The sequence below is a fragment of the Centruroides vittatus genome, unplaced genomic scaffold, assembly GCF_030686945.1.
Source record: "Centruroides vittatus isolate TY-2023 unplaced genomic scaffold, ASM3068694v2 contig_2747, whole genome shotgun sequence".
Lineage (NCBI taxonomy): Eukaryota > Metazoa > Arthropoda > Arachnida > Scorpiones > Buthidae > Centruroides > Centruroides vittatus.
The window spans coordinates 2,131,962-2,149,698 of NW_027121750.1; the positions used below are offsets into that span (position 1 = coordinate 2,131,962).

Consider the following 17,737-nt stretch of genomic DNA (forward strand, 5'->3'; position numbering starts at 1 on the left):
TCTAACAAATATCTATCAAAATCTACATTTTATTTCTAAGCAATAATAAAAATAGATGATGGTGCAGAAAATTTTTAAAACAATGATGACATAAAGTTTTAATATAATATTAATATGTAACATTTTCAAATATAAAGTCTGTATCTGAAAATGAAAAAATTATTTTACATATTTTTGTATCGAATACTGTGTTATATTTTACTACAGTTGACATTTTAAAATGTCTGGTTTAGAAAAATGTGTTAATATTATTATAACTGCAGAAATGTCTGGTTATTTAATAGATATAAATATTCAGCACTCTGCTGCAGGCTTGACTTGTATCATATATTTAGAGAGGATTTGGAAATGCTTGATAATGTGGGCTGTGGTTTTCCAGTAATAGTCTAGGTAAAAGTTAATGTTAATGAATTGATATTAGCAATGAATCGTTATGGAGTATTTAGTTATCATACATGTACTGTTACCAACTGATTTAACCATTCTTGCAGAATTTGATTCACCTGTTAGTGTAAATCTGATCTCTTGTCTTGATCTTAATTTACAGTACATTATTAAACTTACATTTCATTTGTAACATTACCGAGCACAAAAAAATTGCATGCATAATTGCAAGCAAATTTATATTAAAAGTTAAAATGTGCTTGCATTATCCAATGAAACAGTTAAATTTTTGTACAGTGTCTGCTTGGAAGTTTATTGTATAGTGTTATTTATAATGAAATGATTTCTATGAAAAGTTTCAATGTTGATGTAAGTATCATTTTCTGTAGCGAGCACAGCTAAATGATTGAATTAAAATTTTTACATCGTGAGGACCTTTCTCAAACTAAGTTCTGCAAAGGAATTTTAAGGATTCCACAAGACAAAAAAAGCATTATAGAGGAAAAAATTTATTACAGGTCCTGAATTTGTATATATGACATTTAACAATAATTATTCAGCCGTTGATAGCTCGTGGACAATCTAGAATGTGTCTAAAAAACAAATAATTGCTAGTATTTTATTTTATTTTTAATTTTTCCATCTACTAATGAAATATGTATGTATATGTAAGTTATGATACTAGAACTTGCAACTCAACTTAGACGGGGATAAGATTTGTTTTCAGTAGGTTTTACAGGTTTTTAGAGCTGTGTTAAAATAGATTAAGAATTCTACTCCAGTTTGATGATGTAATGTAATATGTTAGCAAAATTGTTCTTTAAGCAGTTTGATAATTGATCATTTACTCTTATATAACACCATTGAAATTTCATAAAAATGATGATAAAAAACCATTAATAAGATTTATTGTCATATAATTTAGAAAAATCAAGACTAATGTAAACAGTTTACTTTTTGGATGATAAAGTGTTTTTTTTTTTTTTTTTGAAGATTCTATTAAATAAATTGCATATTTTTGTGTTATCTTTGAAGAGAAACTTATTTTCCATTGCCACGTTGATTAACTCATTAAACAAATTGACAAAGAGATATATATTCTGGCATCACCGTTGTCTTATTTCCTGTCTATTTCTACGAGCCCTGTTATTCTGCCAATTTCCAATTCATTGTTGATTACTGTTTGCCATTTTGGGCCATTGCTGCACAACTTTTCTTCACAAGATTATTTTTGAACTCAGTAAATTCTATCTTCCTCAACAAATTATCATTTATCCTACACTAATTCTTCTGAAATAGCCAGATTAAGATTTGGACTTCCTGGCTTATTCCTTTATATTTTATATCTCAACAATATTTTATTTCATAAGTATTTTAATGAATTTTTTTCTTTTTGCATTCTATTAAGATTTACTAGGAATAATTCATGCATTAGTGTATCTCTTTTATCATAGTTCCTTCAGGCATTCATTTTACTTCCACGAAGTTAGTGCCATATTGCGAATAGAAGACAATCTTCAATATAGACTGAAGTCAATATAAAAGATTGCAAAAATCTATTTTATGCTAGCTTCTTTCTCCTATATGTATTTTTTTATTTTTAGGTTTTTGAATTTATTTGGGACTCTTGTTATTTGTGGGGCAGGTTCGTCCAATGGCATTACTTCTTAAATATGTTCAAAAACTGATAACATTTACTTATGTTTATCAGTTTGGCATATATATATTTTCAATATGTTTTATCAGAGTTAAAGTTAAAAGCTACGATCTTTTGCTTACTTTAAGCTGCACAGAGTGTAATTTTTAAGAATTTTATACACAAAATAAATTTATAAATTATTATGATATTTCTTTTATGCAGAAATGATTAAAAAATGTTAGTATTCATAAGTTGTAATAAACATAAATTTTCTCTCTTATCAATGTTGCCTCGAGGAATCCAACTGCTGCTCGGAAAGACGACAGGACTTGTTCATCTGCTTCCCTAGTTTTGCCCCTGGATGGACAGCATTAAAGGTTGTACAATATGCTGCAGCAATAGAGGAAATATTTTCTGAGAAATTCTAGTTACAGATTACTTAAGACATTCAAAAATAAAGTTAGTATTTTTTAAAATCTATTCATAGTGGCATTCCAACAATTGATTTGTTCAGAAATGATCATTTTTGTGTTCAAAATTGATGAGTACCTGTTACGATTCTGAGTTAAACCAATTGATTATTTGCCAAATCAAAACTATTATCAGTTTTCAAATATATATATATATATCTTTTGGTGAGTATTTTTGTTTTATTTTATTATTAATGCTGTGTTAATATCACGAATGATTATATTTAATATTTTAGTTTGATACATTTTTTTAATCTGTTGTTAAAGTAAATGGTCTCGATAAATTGTATATACTGTACATATATCATCACTTTGTCACAAAGATGGGTTTGTTAGAACATATTTCTTTTTGTTTACTGAACAGACATTATATGTAAGAAATAAGTTCGACAACAGGTGATAGGCATGGCCACATGAATATAGAAAGTCATGCATTGGTGTTAATTATACTTTACCTCCAGGAAACAGGTTATAACCGAAGATTAAAGGTGTGTTTTCCAGATTGGTTTAAAGAAGGTCATTAAAAGCTTGGGAATTCCTTCATTAAAAAAAAATCTGACAAAGTAGATCCAGATTTTTGGTGAATTAGATTTTATTTCATTTTATGAAATAATTTTTTTACCAAGAAATTACTATTACAGTTGAGTATTATGTTTTATATAAATTGATTTATTGCATCCAAAACTATTTACATGGAAGGAAATGTGTATTTTTCTCAATGTAAAATAAAGTATATTGGTTTTTGAAGTCAAAATTATTTGTTAATTTAAGAACTCAAATGTTTTTTGAAATACATTGAATTCAGCCTTGAATAAAGGAATTTGTACTTCAAGTAATTGAAAATGATTAAGTTTTTATTAAATTGTTTTAACTTTAAAAATAAGACTGTTAATTTACTTTATCTTTTTTACAAATAGGAATTGTTAAAAAACATACTGGTTTATTTTAAAGGTAAATTTTGTAGTAAATATTTATTTTAAAATGAAATTCCTAACTCCTCATTAGATAAAACAACTATTACCAAATATTTATAAAAGATGAGTGTATTTATTTGTAATGATATTAAGAATGAAATTTTTATTTTTGAAAAGCGTGTAAAGGAATTTGAAGTGTATTTAAATATTGGTAAAATACATGAGTTTACCAAGACAAATTGGAACATAGAAATAAAGTTCTGTATTGTAATGAAATTCATTGTCATCATCATCATCATGATTGTCACTTTTTATTTTAGACCAGTTTGTTTTGATTCATTATTTGTTAGTGATGTAAATACCTTAAATTATTTGTAAGTTTTCAATATGCAGTTGCTGTGATTATAATTTCAGCTATTTATCGAGTGATCCCTATTAAAGTAGTACCCCTATTCAACACTTTCTGGAGAGGTATTTAGCATTCTGAATGAAATTAAGTCTTATAAGGTGCTGTAAATTTGACTTTTATGGTAATTTTAGTGCTATAAACAATGAAAAAGCAATTTTTTTTGTATAAGTACATACATGTGTTGCAGCAAAGTTCTGAGTGTAAAAGTAGCAGCAACTGTTGAATGTAATTCTTATCAACTATAATGACTCATCTTGTCAGAAAGCACATTTTTTATGAAGCTGTTTTATAAGTACAATGACATTGCTGCAGATGCACTTCCAGAATTTTGCCTTTATGAGAATTTGTACTGAGGGTCATTAACTCCAAAAGTTCTCAAGAGAATGATCATTTGATTTGGATAAAGTGGATGACCTCATTGATCTTTCTTGCCACGGAAGATCCTGAGACATATTTTCACCACGGTGGAAAACATGAACACTCACAACTGTTACATTTGGTCCACAGAAAAACATCATGTTTATCTGAATATTCCACTTCAATCACCTAAAATTAATACAGTTTGGATTTACAGCTACATTTATCCTTGGACCATTATTCTTTACAGAAGCTACCCCTAATGGGCTTACGGCATGCTCTGTGATGGCCTAGAGATACTGAGATATGCTTGTTATACCCCAACTGCAACGGCAACAGTGCCTTGAGTCAACCACCTTCATGCAAGATGAACTACCTTTGTGTATCAGATGTTGCATATATTTCATTAGTAACAGAGGAATTAGTCATGCATTCTCAACAACCTCATTACCTTTGTTGTTTAGATCTTCATTGATGTGACTTTTGATTGTGATGATACTTAAAAAGTGTGGTTTATTGAGGGCTTTTTGAACATCTGTTAGGCTTGAGAGTATCACAATGCATGTGAGAAGCATTATCAACAATCAGTTACAGTTAGCAATTAAACTGTTCATTACCTTTAGGTTTTAATTTTTAAAATAACCATTTTGAGCAGTACCTCTGCATCATTAAGGTCTCTATGTAGTAGGACTGTCTTATACAAATAAAAAGACGTTTGTTGCTTGCATTGCCTTAGTGGTAAGTTTTGGTACTATTTTATTTTTACAGTAATGTCTACTGCATTTCTTCAGAAGTTACCGTACCAGATTTAGTTTCATTTGGCCAGCTAAATATTTCTCTAGACAGTATTTTTTGGTCATGGGGACACTTAAAGTGTGGTTTATTGAGAACACTGCAAATTTAGCAGGCTCAAAAGATAGTATCTCAAAATTCATGTGAGAAGCATCACATACAAGCTGGCCCTGATAATTATGTTTTACTTTAATTAAGATCACTTTGTGTATCTGATTATGGCAAGTTACTAATTGATTTTAGAATAAATCATAAAATTATTTTTGTTATATATATATATATATATATTCATAAGTTGTCTTGATATGATGTAGAATTAATTTCATTTGAAGTTAGCAAATAAAATGTAAAAGCTATAAAATTTACTTCTGTAAATTTTACAATAATTTTTAATTTAGAAATTTAAGTTTTATTTTGAAGCGTATAAAAGTGTTGTTCGAAAAATTCATATTATTTGAAAGTGTTAATGAAAATAATTGGTTGAAATGTTTTTATCAACAAAATGTTAAATCTGTTTTTACATTTTAATGTATATAAATATTTTTAAATTAACTGATGATAAGCATCATAAAATTTGGTTTATTTAACTGTATACTTTGTTTTTTTTTCTAAATTATAAAAAAGTTTAAATACCTTAGATGAGACATAATTCAGTTTTTGCAGTTACTTTTTGAATGAGATGATGTGCGCATTAAAATAATGATAAACTGCAATGTTGGTTAATAAACTAAAAACCATATTTCCTAGTATTATGCCGTAAATATAATTCATAGCTTTGGCCGACTCGCTGATCGTCATCAAATTTTTTTCAGAAAATAAATAGAAATTAATCAAATATTTTGAGAAGATGTTATTATATCTTTAAATATTTGAACAAAATTGTAAGAAAGTATATACTTTGTGTGAATAATTTTACAAATTGAAGTGTGAATGTAAAGATTATTTCAGTCTTCAAAAGATATTTACCTGGTTGAGATATTTACACTTAAATCTCTGATTATTTGAAATTAAGTTAGAAATATTTTTGAAATAAAAACCAAATTAATAGTCCATACAATTTTATTTGTTAAATATTAAATGTCAATACAATGTTTTTTAAGAATAAAATTAAATTAGTAATAGATTTTAAATTTATATTAGAATAATTAGTGATTGAAACTTCACTTATTTAAATTATAAATTCTTATACAGAATTGCCAACAATATTAACAAAGAACAACTATAAGAAGAGAGAAGAGTTAAACAAATAGTTTAAAAACACAAGTATTGGTTGCATCATATCATTGATTTATTTAGTATTAGTACTTGATATTGTCCAGCTAATTCTATTGTATTTAATGATAGCATTTCATGTATTATTCACATTTACAAAATTAACTTTGAGAAGGCAAAACTTTGATAGAACTATATAGTCTAGTAATTTTAACATTCAGCAATTATAATATAATAATTTAGTATATTTTGTGTGTAATTAATTGTACTTTTTAATTAAATAGGTGTATTGGTTGTGAATGTAACATGGAGAGGGAAAACCTATGTTGGTACTCTCCTGGACTGTACAAAACATGACTGGGCTCCACCTAGATTTTGTGAATCACCTACAAGTGATATAGATGCTAAGACTTCCAAGGCCCGTGGAAAGAGAGGAAGAGGATCAACTGGTACATCTAGTGAAGGTAATAATTATAATGACTCTAGAGCAACTGTCCAGAGTAAATTAAGAAACTGTAAAGGACGCAGGAGTGCTTCTAATAATAGCAGTTGTACTAACTCAGGGTTCACGGTACCTAGTAGTCCAGCAAAAAGTGAATCGGGAACATCAAATAATGGGAAAAGAAAGGGACGGCCAAATGATTTGGAATTAAGTCCAGCACAACCGGATAGTAAAAGTACCAAAAGAAGTCGATCACAGTCGAGAAGCACTCCTACTCCTAATAGTAGCAGTGCTCCAGTGGACTTTCCTCAACCGTCCTCACCAGTTCTGATAGAATGCCCAGAACCAAATTGCAGTAAAAAGTACAAACATATCAATGGTCTTCGGTATCATCAGACACATGCCCATAGTAATCCTGAAGCAGGAAAAATTGATGATATATTAGAAGATGGCAAAGATGCAACAAATAGTTCAGATAATGAAGAAAATTTGCAGGATAGTACAAGTGTGCCTCCTAGTCCTGCTATAACTCCTTTTTCTACTTCAGTTTCACCTCATCACCATCATGAATCAAATAATAGGACTTTATCCACATCTGAAACTATATCAATTTTAGAAATTAATACACCATCAGAAGGTGAAAATTATTCAGAAGCAACAGATTTGTCAACACTTGCTTCAGTTGCAATTAATGATTCCAAGAAAAATAGTAATTTTGTTCATCTTAGTGGTACAAACAATCAGTTAAATTCTGTTATAAAGTGCCAGGAAAATAATGACACTTCATCAAATTCAGAAGGAACTAAACCTGTATCAGTTAATATGCCCATATCAGGACCTGCTTCTAATATTTCATCTCATGTTGGATTAACTCAAAGTCCGTCATCATCATCGTCGTCATCATTGTCTTCATCTTCCCTTGTAAACTTCGTAACATCAGCAACTACTGCAGATATTCCTTCTGTAACGGTTAGTATTCCTACATCTCATGTTTTATTTAACCAGACTTCTACAGTAGGAAGTGGAAGCACAACCACAACCACTTCCTTAGTGAACCTTACATCAAGTGCTGCAATGTCTGTACAGTCAAATAACATAGCTACTTTCTTTTCACCACCTGTAGCTGTATCTTCGTCGGTATCTTCAGGGACAGTTGATAAGAGTAAGTTAGAAAAAACAGAGAAGTATAAATTAAAGTCTTCTAGTTCTACGACAGTAAGACCTGTTATTTCAGTTCCACCAACACAAGTTCTTCCCCTTTCGAATAATAACAGTGCACCACAGACAGGTACCTCTCATCAACATGTTACATCATCATTGAAACCAATTCAACCAAAACCAACTATTTTAGGAGAACCAACAACAATTAATCCAGCTCTTGAAGGTTTAAAGAAAGAGAAATCTAAACATAAGAAAAAGAGTAAAGAGAGAGATAAAGAAAGAAAAGGAAATTCAACAAATTTACAATCAAGTAAATCACAGGTTTTACAGTCGGCAGATGAAAATGACAGAATTGGAAGACCTTTTGAGGGTTTAGATACAACAATAGCCAAAAATGTTAATAATACTGCCAGTTCTTCAAATGTTCAACAAAAACAGATTGTTTCATCATTAGGAAATACACAGTCATTAAATTCTGATTCAAACCCTGCTGATTCTAGCAATATAAATGAGAATGTTCAAAGTCCCGCTTACTCTGATATATCTGATGCCAATGATAGTGCACCAGTACTTGAATCAGAGGTTCCAAGTAATAAAGACAAAGATGAAGTTAAATCTCCGCCAGAAGTTGTATCTCAAGCTGCTGCTGCTAGTCTTAGTACTTACGGAATGTATACATATTATAGTCAACCTCCATATTTGATTCCTTCAGTTCCTCAAAATTCTGTTCCATCTGCTACTCTGAATGTAGAAAAGAATGATACTGAAAAGAAATCCGAAACAGAGAGAAATAAGGAAGTTAGAAACTGGAACTGTCCACAAGAAGTTAAAATTGAAAATAGTAATGTTTCACAGGAGAAAACAGAAAAGAAAAGTTCTACTGAAGAAGGTACAACACCAACAAATATTGCACCACCATCTGCCGTATCTAATAGTGGTCAACAGGAATATCCTATTCAACAACAGTATGCGTATCCTTATGGTTATATGCAAGGATATCCATATTCTGTTGATGCTACCTATCATATGCATTTATTAGCAACAGATCCCCATTACAAACAACAGTATGAACATTTCATTGAAGAACAGGAACGATTGTATCGAGAACAAGCAGAACGGCAGCATAAGGAGCAAACAGAAAGACAACATAAGGAGCATGTTGAAAAACAACAAAAAGAACAAGAGCGACAACACAAAGAACATGTGGATAAACAGCATAAAGAACAAACAGAAAGACATCACAAGGATCATGTAGAAAGACAACATAAAGAACAAATAGAGAGGCAACATAAATTACACATTCAACATTCTCAGATAAGAAACAAAGAAGAACGAAGTCGTGAAAGCAGGGAGAAAATTTCTGAAGATAAAGGAATTCATCCACCTTTATCTGTTCCTCCAGATGTGAATAAACAAACTTCTGCCAGCAGTGCTGTGATAACTAGTAAGGACAGAGAAGTTCGGCCTCCTTCTCATCCCTCACAAAATAGGGTTGAAAGTTCTGTGACACCTTCTGTTTCTCCTGTAGTTACAGCTACAACTCCTTTAAAAGACAAACAAAATGAAAACCATCAAATATTGAAAGAAAATATTGAATTAAAATCTCAGATGGATGCTGGTAAGGTAAAACTGTCACAGTATGAAGCAGCAATGCTTTATGAGAGACAGAGAGAAGAAATGAGACGATATTATATAATGCAAGAACGTTTAATAGATCAACAAAAGTTAGAGACTGAACATTCACAGACTCAATTACAGGGAAGAAAAGATGAAATGTTTAATACTGTAGTCATTAAAAATAAGCCCTGTAATATGTCTGAATCAACAAGACCAACTTCAGTCATACTTTCACCAAAATCAGAGTCCACAAAATCATTGTCATCTAGTCCAAAAGGGAATTCACGAGAACAGACTTTATTTCCTAAAGAATACACTAACAATTCTTCATCAAGCAAAAAGGAAAGCGGAACATCTAGTAAGACATCTGAACATGCAGAATCTAGTGCTCGAGAAGATAAACATAAAAGTGATAAGGGAAAGATACACAATGAAGGTCAAAAGCCAACAATGGAAACAACGGGTCCTCCGCCACCTCCAACCAACAGTTATGCTTATCTTCAGCCATCTTATCTTCAACCTACCCATTCACATTTTGCACACATACCATTTGATCCTTTATATAGAGGTAGTTTAAGTCCAATGTTAATGTCTACACCTCCTCATTATGGTAGTTCTCATTATTTGCATTCTCAGTTGCGCTATCATGTGCCTTCAGCACCCTGTGACATTCCACCACATAATCAAGGTATGCCAGACAGTTTGGGTCCAAAATTACATCCAACAGGTTCAGCTAAAGCTTTAGATCTTTTACATCAAGTATCACAACATTATACCTGTTCGACACACAAAATTCATGAATTGCACGAAAGAGCGATAATGTCTCCCACAACGAGTACAAATTCTTCCACACCTACGGCATCCACGCAGAATAAAGCTAGTAGTTCGGAAGCAACATCGAGCAGTTCTAAGCAAGAAGTAAACAACACAAACGATAGGAGTCAATCACCTCCACCTCAACGACATCTGCATACTCATCATCATACGCATGTAGGAGTTGGTTATCCTCTTTATGATCCTTATGGTGGTAAGTCAAATGTTTTCTAATAATTTATTAAACGTGCATTTTAGAAATTTTCCTAAAATTTTAAATTTCAAAAATTAAAGATTATACATTTTAATATCATTCCGAAAGTGTCTTATAAAGAATCTTACTGTTATTGTGGTTCTCGCTTAACAATAGAAAATTATTCATAAAATATCGTTAATTACAGTACTAGAAAAACTGTTGTTAGTATTAAAAAATTATGTAATATAAACTAATAAAGCATAATTGCCAGATTTCTGTTTATAAGGCATTTTCTTTTATACATTTACTGATGAATTTTAATAAATCAATATTTGTCTTTTATTTCATATTATTGTTTTCTGTCATTTTGTATTAATATTAATGGTTTTTCTTAAACTTATTTTTAAGAAATATATTTTAATAATTATATATTTAAGGTCAATAACCCTTTGTGCTCCATATTTACATAAGTTTGAGTTATTTTTCCATAATAATTATAGTGTAGAGAATTATCATTGTTATTTAAAACAAAAATAAAGTAACGACAAATGTGTGTGTGAAGTGGCATACAAAAATGTTTTGCATTTCAAAAAGCCATACATCTTTTTTCATTCAAACTTTTAAAGTAAACTTGCACATCTCAAATTAATGTATGTACGTTAGGAGAAGTTTTCTCATTATTTGTTCGTGATCTAACGATCGGAACTTGAAATTTCTCTTTCGATCAGTTAACGTCGGATACCGATTATCCTGTTATAACCATATTCTTCACTACAGATTAGCCGATTAGCCATGTCCAATTTTGACATACAAATGTTGTAACATTTTTAGATGAGCAAATTCTATACAACATGTAATTTGTACAAGTGTAAGGGCAGTCTGCGATGTTGTTTGGACCTTTCTCTGCCCCTTTACTTATAGTTTTGGGTAAGAAAATTGTATAAATGAACATGAATTGATGAATAGCACATTATGCAAACGAAAAACCGCATTGTTATTCAATGTTTTAGAAATGGACACACTGCCTTTTTGTAAATTGGTAAGCCATTCATTAAATTTACTTGAAAAAATTTTTAAAAAATTCAATAGTTGCAGAATTCAACGGTAAAACCGACTTCTATAAAAAAGGTTTTTAGTGTGTTGATTTAGAATTCAATAATGTAGCTAGATGAGTAATATATTAATTCGAAAAGAAAACATGGTTTTTGAAACACAAAATGTTTTTGCACACTATCTCATAGATCACATGCAAAATAAACATCATTCTTATATTGTTGTTGAATTATAAGTGAGGAGGGAAAAAAAATACTTATTTTTCTGATTATTATTGACTTTTTGCATGAATTTGTATTCTGTTAGGAAAATTAGTGCTTATTCAAACTGTAAATTAGTTCCAAGCTTCTATATCTATTTTGGGTTCGAAATTACATGTGCGCGTATAACTAAAATTATATTTTAATTACACATGCAGAAGCTTGAAACTAATTTACAGTTTGTATCTGCACACGTTTCTTCCAAGATAATTATTGATTTTGGAGGAAACAGATTTTAGAGATTGTTTTTGAATGTACTTCTTTCTTAAGGTTACTAACTTTTAACTGAAAATACAACAGAAGAAATTAAACATTTGAAGTGATTTTATAACCATTTCACTGTTTATTTCATTTGTGTCAAAAAAAGTTAAATGACTTTTAGAATATTCAATTATGAATTATTTCATCAAACACATATTGAAAAAAATATTTAAGATGTTTTATTAAATTGAATTAAAATTATTTAGAATAAACACACAAAATCATACTTATATAATAATAAAGAATTGATCAAGCAGGCTATCTATGTGAAGTAACTATGTCCGGAGAAATCTTTTAAAAGTATTAGAATGATAATGGAAATAAGTATTCTGTTAAGAATTTTATATTCAGTGAGATATTCTAAAAGTAATATATAAAAATTATAAACTGATTTAAAGTAAAAAAAATATATTTCTCAAATTTTGAAGATAATTTCAAAAATTTTAATTCTTTCACAAGTAAAGTTAAGAAAGAAAAGATGAATAGCATTTGTGAAAGTATTTAGATGCTTTATTAGTATGAATACAATTCAAAATCCTAATGACCATGATGTCAAATTAATTTGCAAGTCATATTCTGATCAAACCAAATATTTAATGCGTTCTATGGCTAGTGTTCAATAAAATATTTATTGTTTTAACAGTTTTTATGAAATACGTGTTAAAAATAGCTTAAAAATACTCCTAATAGTAAAATGTCATTGATTTTTGATAAAATTTTGAGAAAACGTGAAGAGTTCAACCAAAAAGTTTATGTAAATTTCTAAATCCTGGATAGATGGTGATACAGAAAAAATTTACAGAGAGAATTTGCAAGTATTCGAAGGCACACACAAAAGAGTACTCTGCACTCTCATTAACGCAAACCAATTTGGTCCTTTTTTAAATTATTTTTTTAAATTTTTGCATTGTGTTTAATTAAAACAAATTAAGGCAGATAAAATATGTAGTGCTATGTATTAAATAAAGTAGTGAAGGTTTGTTGAAAACAGTCAATAGAGTTTATGCTTCTTTATGTCTAAAATACTGTTTTGCAACTGGATTTTAATGCCAACAAAGATGAAGAACAAGAAAAAGGTTTTCCTGGAAGCCTAATTTTTAACATAAAGTTGATATATTTTCTAGTTTTAACATTTGAATACAATGACCTTACAAAAAATCGAAGAAATCAGATTATGTTTTTTTAATGTAAAGATTTGTAAAATTTATATGAACTACATACTTTAATGATGGACTAATTCAGGCAAAATAAAAGTTGGAAACCACACAATTTGGCACTCAGGAGGTAACACATACAATAAAGGAGTGGCCATTATAATGAATGAAAAATTGGCTAATGCTGTGGAGGGGTTCAAAGCACAGTCTGAAAAAGTAATAGCTGTGAAAATCAATAAAAAATCCTTTAAGTTAAACATAATATAAGTATATGCACCTACAACAGATGCAAATGACCAAGACATAGAGAAATTTTACAAAGAAATGGAAAATGCACTGGAAACCACTAAGTCACAAGAAATTACCATTATAATGGGAGATTTAAATGCAAAAGTTGGCAAGGGTAGGAGATTGTAGGGCCATTTGGTCTAGGAGAAAGGAATGAAAGAGGAGACAGACTAGTGGAATTCTGTAGTAAATACAACTTAACAATAGTAAATACCTGGTGTGATCAATCAAGAAGAAGACTATATACATGGAAAGCCCCTTCTGATAACGCTAAAAGCATAATCAGAAATCAAATAAACTATATCATGACCAATCAAAGATTCAAGACCATGATCACTAAAACCAAAACTTAACCTGGTGCAGATTGTGGCTCTGATCACAACTTGCTGGTAAGCAACCTTAATTTAAAACTAAAAATAACTAAGAAAAAAGCCCCAAAAGAATTTTAAACACAGAGGCACTGAAAAACGTCTTGGTTACATCAAGATATCAAGAACAAACTGAAAGAACACGAAGACAGCAACTACATGGCAGTATTTGCCATTGAACCACTTGATCAGCAATTGTTAATGCAGCTAAGAAAACAATTGGATATAAAAAAATTGAAAAGAATAAGTCATGGGTGATAAATGAAATCTTACAGCTCATGGACGAAAGAAAGAAGTATAAAAATAAAAATCAACAAATGCATATGAATATACACAGACAAATACAGAAAGAAATTACAGAAAGAGCAAAAGAAAACTGGCTAAAAATTAAATGCAAAGAAATGGAGTTATTGGAGAGAGACCATAACTCCAAAGACCTACATAAAAAGATTAGGGAACTAACAGGAAAATTTCCACTAAGAACAGGATGTGTAGAAAAAAAAGATGGCAAAATAACAACAGATTTGGTAGAAATGAAAAAATCATGGGAGGAATATATTCAAACACTTTATGAAGACCAAAGGTATTTCGAAGAACCTGAGATAGATGAAGAAGGCCCAGACATTATGGTAGAAGAAGTGAGACATGCAATTAAAAACATGAACAAAGGTAAGGCAACTGGACCAGATGGAATTTCCATTGAACTTATCAAAAATATAGGTGACAAAGGAATAGATGCATTAGCAGACATCTTGAATAACATATACAAAAAAAGGGAAGGCACCAGATGAAATGAACTAGTCTATTACAGTACCTATACCCAAGAAAACAGGAACTATAAAACATTGTAAACACAGAACAATTAGCTTGCTAAACTGTATAAAAATATTACTAAAAATCATTCACAACAGAATATATGGCAAAATTGAAAGTAACATCAATAATACTTAATTTGGATTTCGAACGGGAGTTGGCACAAGAGAAGCAATCTTTGCTCTCTCTCTCAAATTGCCGAAAAAACAATCGACACGAATGTCCCCATTTTTGCGTGCTTCCTGGACTATGAAAAAGCATTTGATAAGATACGACATGATAAACTACTTGAAATACTTTGTAACCTAGGACTAGACAAAAGAGACGTTAAGATCATTAAAGATGCATATTGGAATCAGAAAACAAAAGTTAGATTGGCAAATAATGAATCTGAATGGATTGAAGTGAAAAGAGGGGTTAGACAGGGCTGTGTACTTTTACCAATCCTATATAATTTGTATGCTGAGTACTGTACATAATGCAGGAGGCCCTGGAAGATAGTAGAACAGAAGGGGTAAAGATTAACGGGATAAGCATTAACAATCTCAGATATGCAGATGACAGTCATTCTCGCTACATCAGAAAAAGAACTACAAATACTGTTAAATGAACTAGTATCAAAAAGTGAAGAAATGGGACTCACAGTAAATATAAAGAAGACTAAGACAATGTGCATAAGTAAAGATAAGTACACAATAAAGATGAAATGCAGATGGGAGAACCTTGAACAAGTAGATAGTTTCTGTTATTTGGGGAAAAGATTTTATTCAGACAATAATGTATCAAAGGAAATCCAAAGCAGAATTGGACAAGCTAAAGACAAGTTTACAGTTAAGACTAAAAAGGCTAAAATGCTACATTTGGCCGCATTTTGCTTTATGGATGTGAGGCATGGACACTACGAAAAGATATGGAGAGGAAAATTAAGGCCTTTGAAATGTGGTCAATCAGAAGAATGTTGAAGATCAAGTGAACTTGCAGAACCACTAATGACAGGGTGGCAGAATTAATTAAAGAATTAATAAAAATAATGAAGAAGAGAAAACTAGCCTACTGTGGAGACATACCGAGGGGAGAAAAATATGAAACCCCCAAACTCGCATTAGAAGGAAAGATCAAGGGGAAGAAGACGACGAGGCTGGATGGATGACCTTAAGGACTGGACAGGACTAGATATTGAAGAAATTATTCATAAGACTCGCAATAGAGATTTGTGGTATTTGTTGGCTGCCAACCTCTCCTAGGAGAAGACACAGGCAGAAGAAGAAGACATACTTTAACATATACTCAATTTGGTACATACATTTAAAAAATTATAAATGTATATATGTTTGTTATAGTCTTTTTCGATTTTCTTTATGTTTATGTATTCATAGCAATCTGAACAACCATGTATAAGAAATAGGATTAGCAAGAACGTATTGTATTGGAATTAGACACAGTCAAATTGCTTATCAATAAATCAATTAGATTTTAGTCAACAGCTCACATTTTTGTTACAAAGTTTAAATAATCTTGTTTGTCAAAGATAAACATAGATTACGGCATTGTCAACAATTTTTATAAACTACGAACAAATTAAACGATACAAATTTTTGATTAGCAAATTACAGAAACAATACAAAATGGTATGAAATTTCGAGTTTTGCAATACTCTGTTCAGTATTACTGTTACAAAACTCTATTCACTACAGTGTTTTGCAATATTCTCTACAATATTATACACACAATATTTAAATATAAATAAATTTATGATTGTTTTCAGATAAACAAAGATAAATTAATCTTAATGGAATAATCATGTTTTACATTATGCATTATTCTGACTATTACAAAACACTATAGAATGATGATAATGTAAAATAATTGAAAAATCATGTTAAACGTTATTTGGTTTATTTTATCAAATTTATCAATGTTTTCAAAGATTGACAAAACAAAGAACAGTTTTGATAGGATAGAAAATAAACCTGTATTTATTAAATTAAGAAAGGATTCCTTTTACAGAAATAAATAAATGATGAGAATTGAATGGAGACTTGATACATTTTATCCGCGGTATAGCAATTCCGTATATGTGCACTGCTAGCAGTCGAAAAGTTAATTACTATTGATTTCTTCCCAGCTTCAAGTATCAGTTCCAAACAGATATGATCAAGCATTTAAAAAGAGAACTTTTTCTAGCTTCATTCTTTGCTTGAATTTTAGTAGTCAAAGCAGAAATCTTTGTCAACTTTCATTTGTTAACATTTTGTTATTCTCTGCTTTCAAGATGAACACTAATTGATACTGCAGTTTCCAGAATCTAGGCAAGAAATATTACACATTTGCTTGTCATTCAAAAGAATTTACATGTACTAAAGCATAAACAACTGCCTGGAATATTTCACTCGGTTAAAAATATAGAATCCTTCTGTATCTTTAACATCAATATTTTTTGACGCAATATCAACTGTGTATTCAGGTGGCAAACTTATTTTTCTTAACTGATTTAGTCTAACACATAGTATGCAAATTTAAGTAGATTAAATTTTTTTAACTGTTAATATAAAATATTTACCCCTGTATCTTTAAACATTATGCTTGAAGTCATAATTTATTTTATGGTTCTAGATATGACTGGTTTTTATTATTTTTGTTTTGGTATGTGTTAAACTACTATGTACCGTATTTACTCGAATATAAGACAACCTTGCGTATAAGACGAGGTGTGACTTAAAAGATCAAAATAAAGAAAAGTAGATTTATTAATACAATTCTACTTTAATTCGTTTAATCACAAGTAAAATATCAAATGAACATAAATGCACACATTGTCCCGCAAAAATAACTGGCATTTTAAACTTTAAAGAAAAATCTCGTAAAATCGACAACATAATTTGTACACATAAAGCTGGACAATCGGAAACCTTTTTTTTGCCAATTCTTAACAGTCGAATCCACTCTCCGTCAATTACACTTATGAACTTCTTCGAATTCCGATTTCCAAACAGCCGTCTGTTTTCACACGGGAATGGATTGAAACTTATATCGAGTTCCCGTGTGATTTTGAAATTTCAATCTGGAATTCAATTCAAAAGCTTTGCTTATCCTATTGCTATTCATCTTTATTATTGACAGTATACAAGAACGAT

The 17,737-nt window shown here is 30.2% G+C and overlaps 1 protein-coding gene across 9 annotated transcripts in view; it reads left to right on the top strand.

Annotated features, from left to right (window-relative positions):
• The window catches only part of LOC136972010 (zinc finger protein 608-like), an 86,614-nt gene that overhangs the window by 39,949 nt on the left and 28,928 nt on the right, over nucleotides 1-17,737 (top strand). For all 9 annotated transcript variants that reach the window (XR_010880267.1, XR_010880265.1, XR_010880266.1 and 6 more), the window contains one exon: nucleotides 6,462-10,424. Coding sequence is in view for 6 of the 9 variants with exons in the window: in XM_067266555.1 (XP_067122656.1) it covers nucleotides 6,462-10,424 (3,963 nt within the window). In the remaining 3 variants the exon portion in view is untranslated. The remainder of the gene's footprint in view (nucleotides 1-6,461; nucleotides 10,425-17,737) is intronic.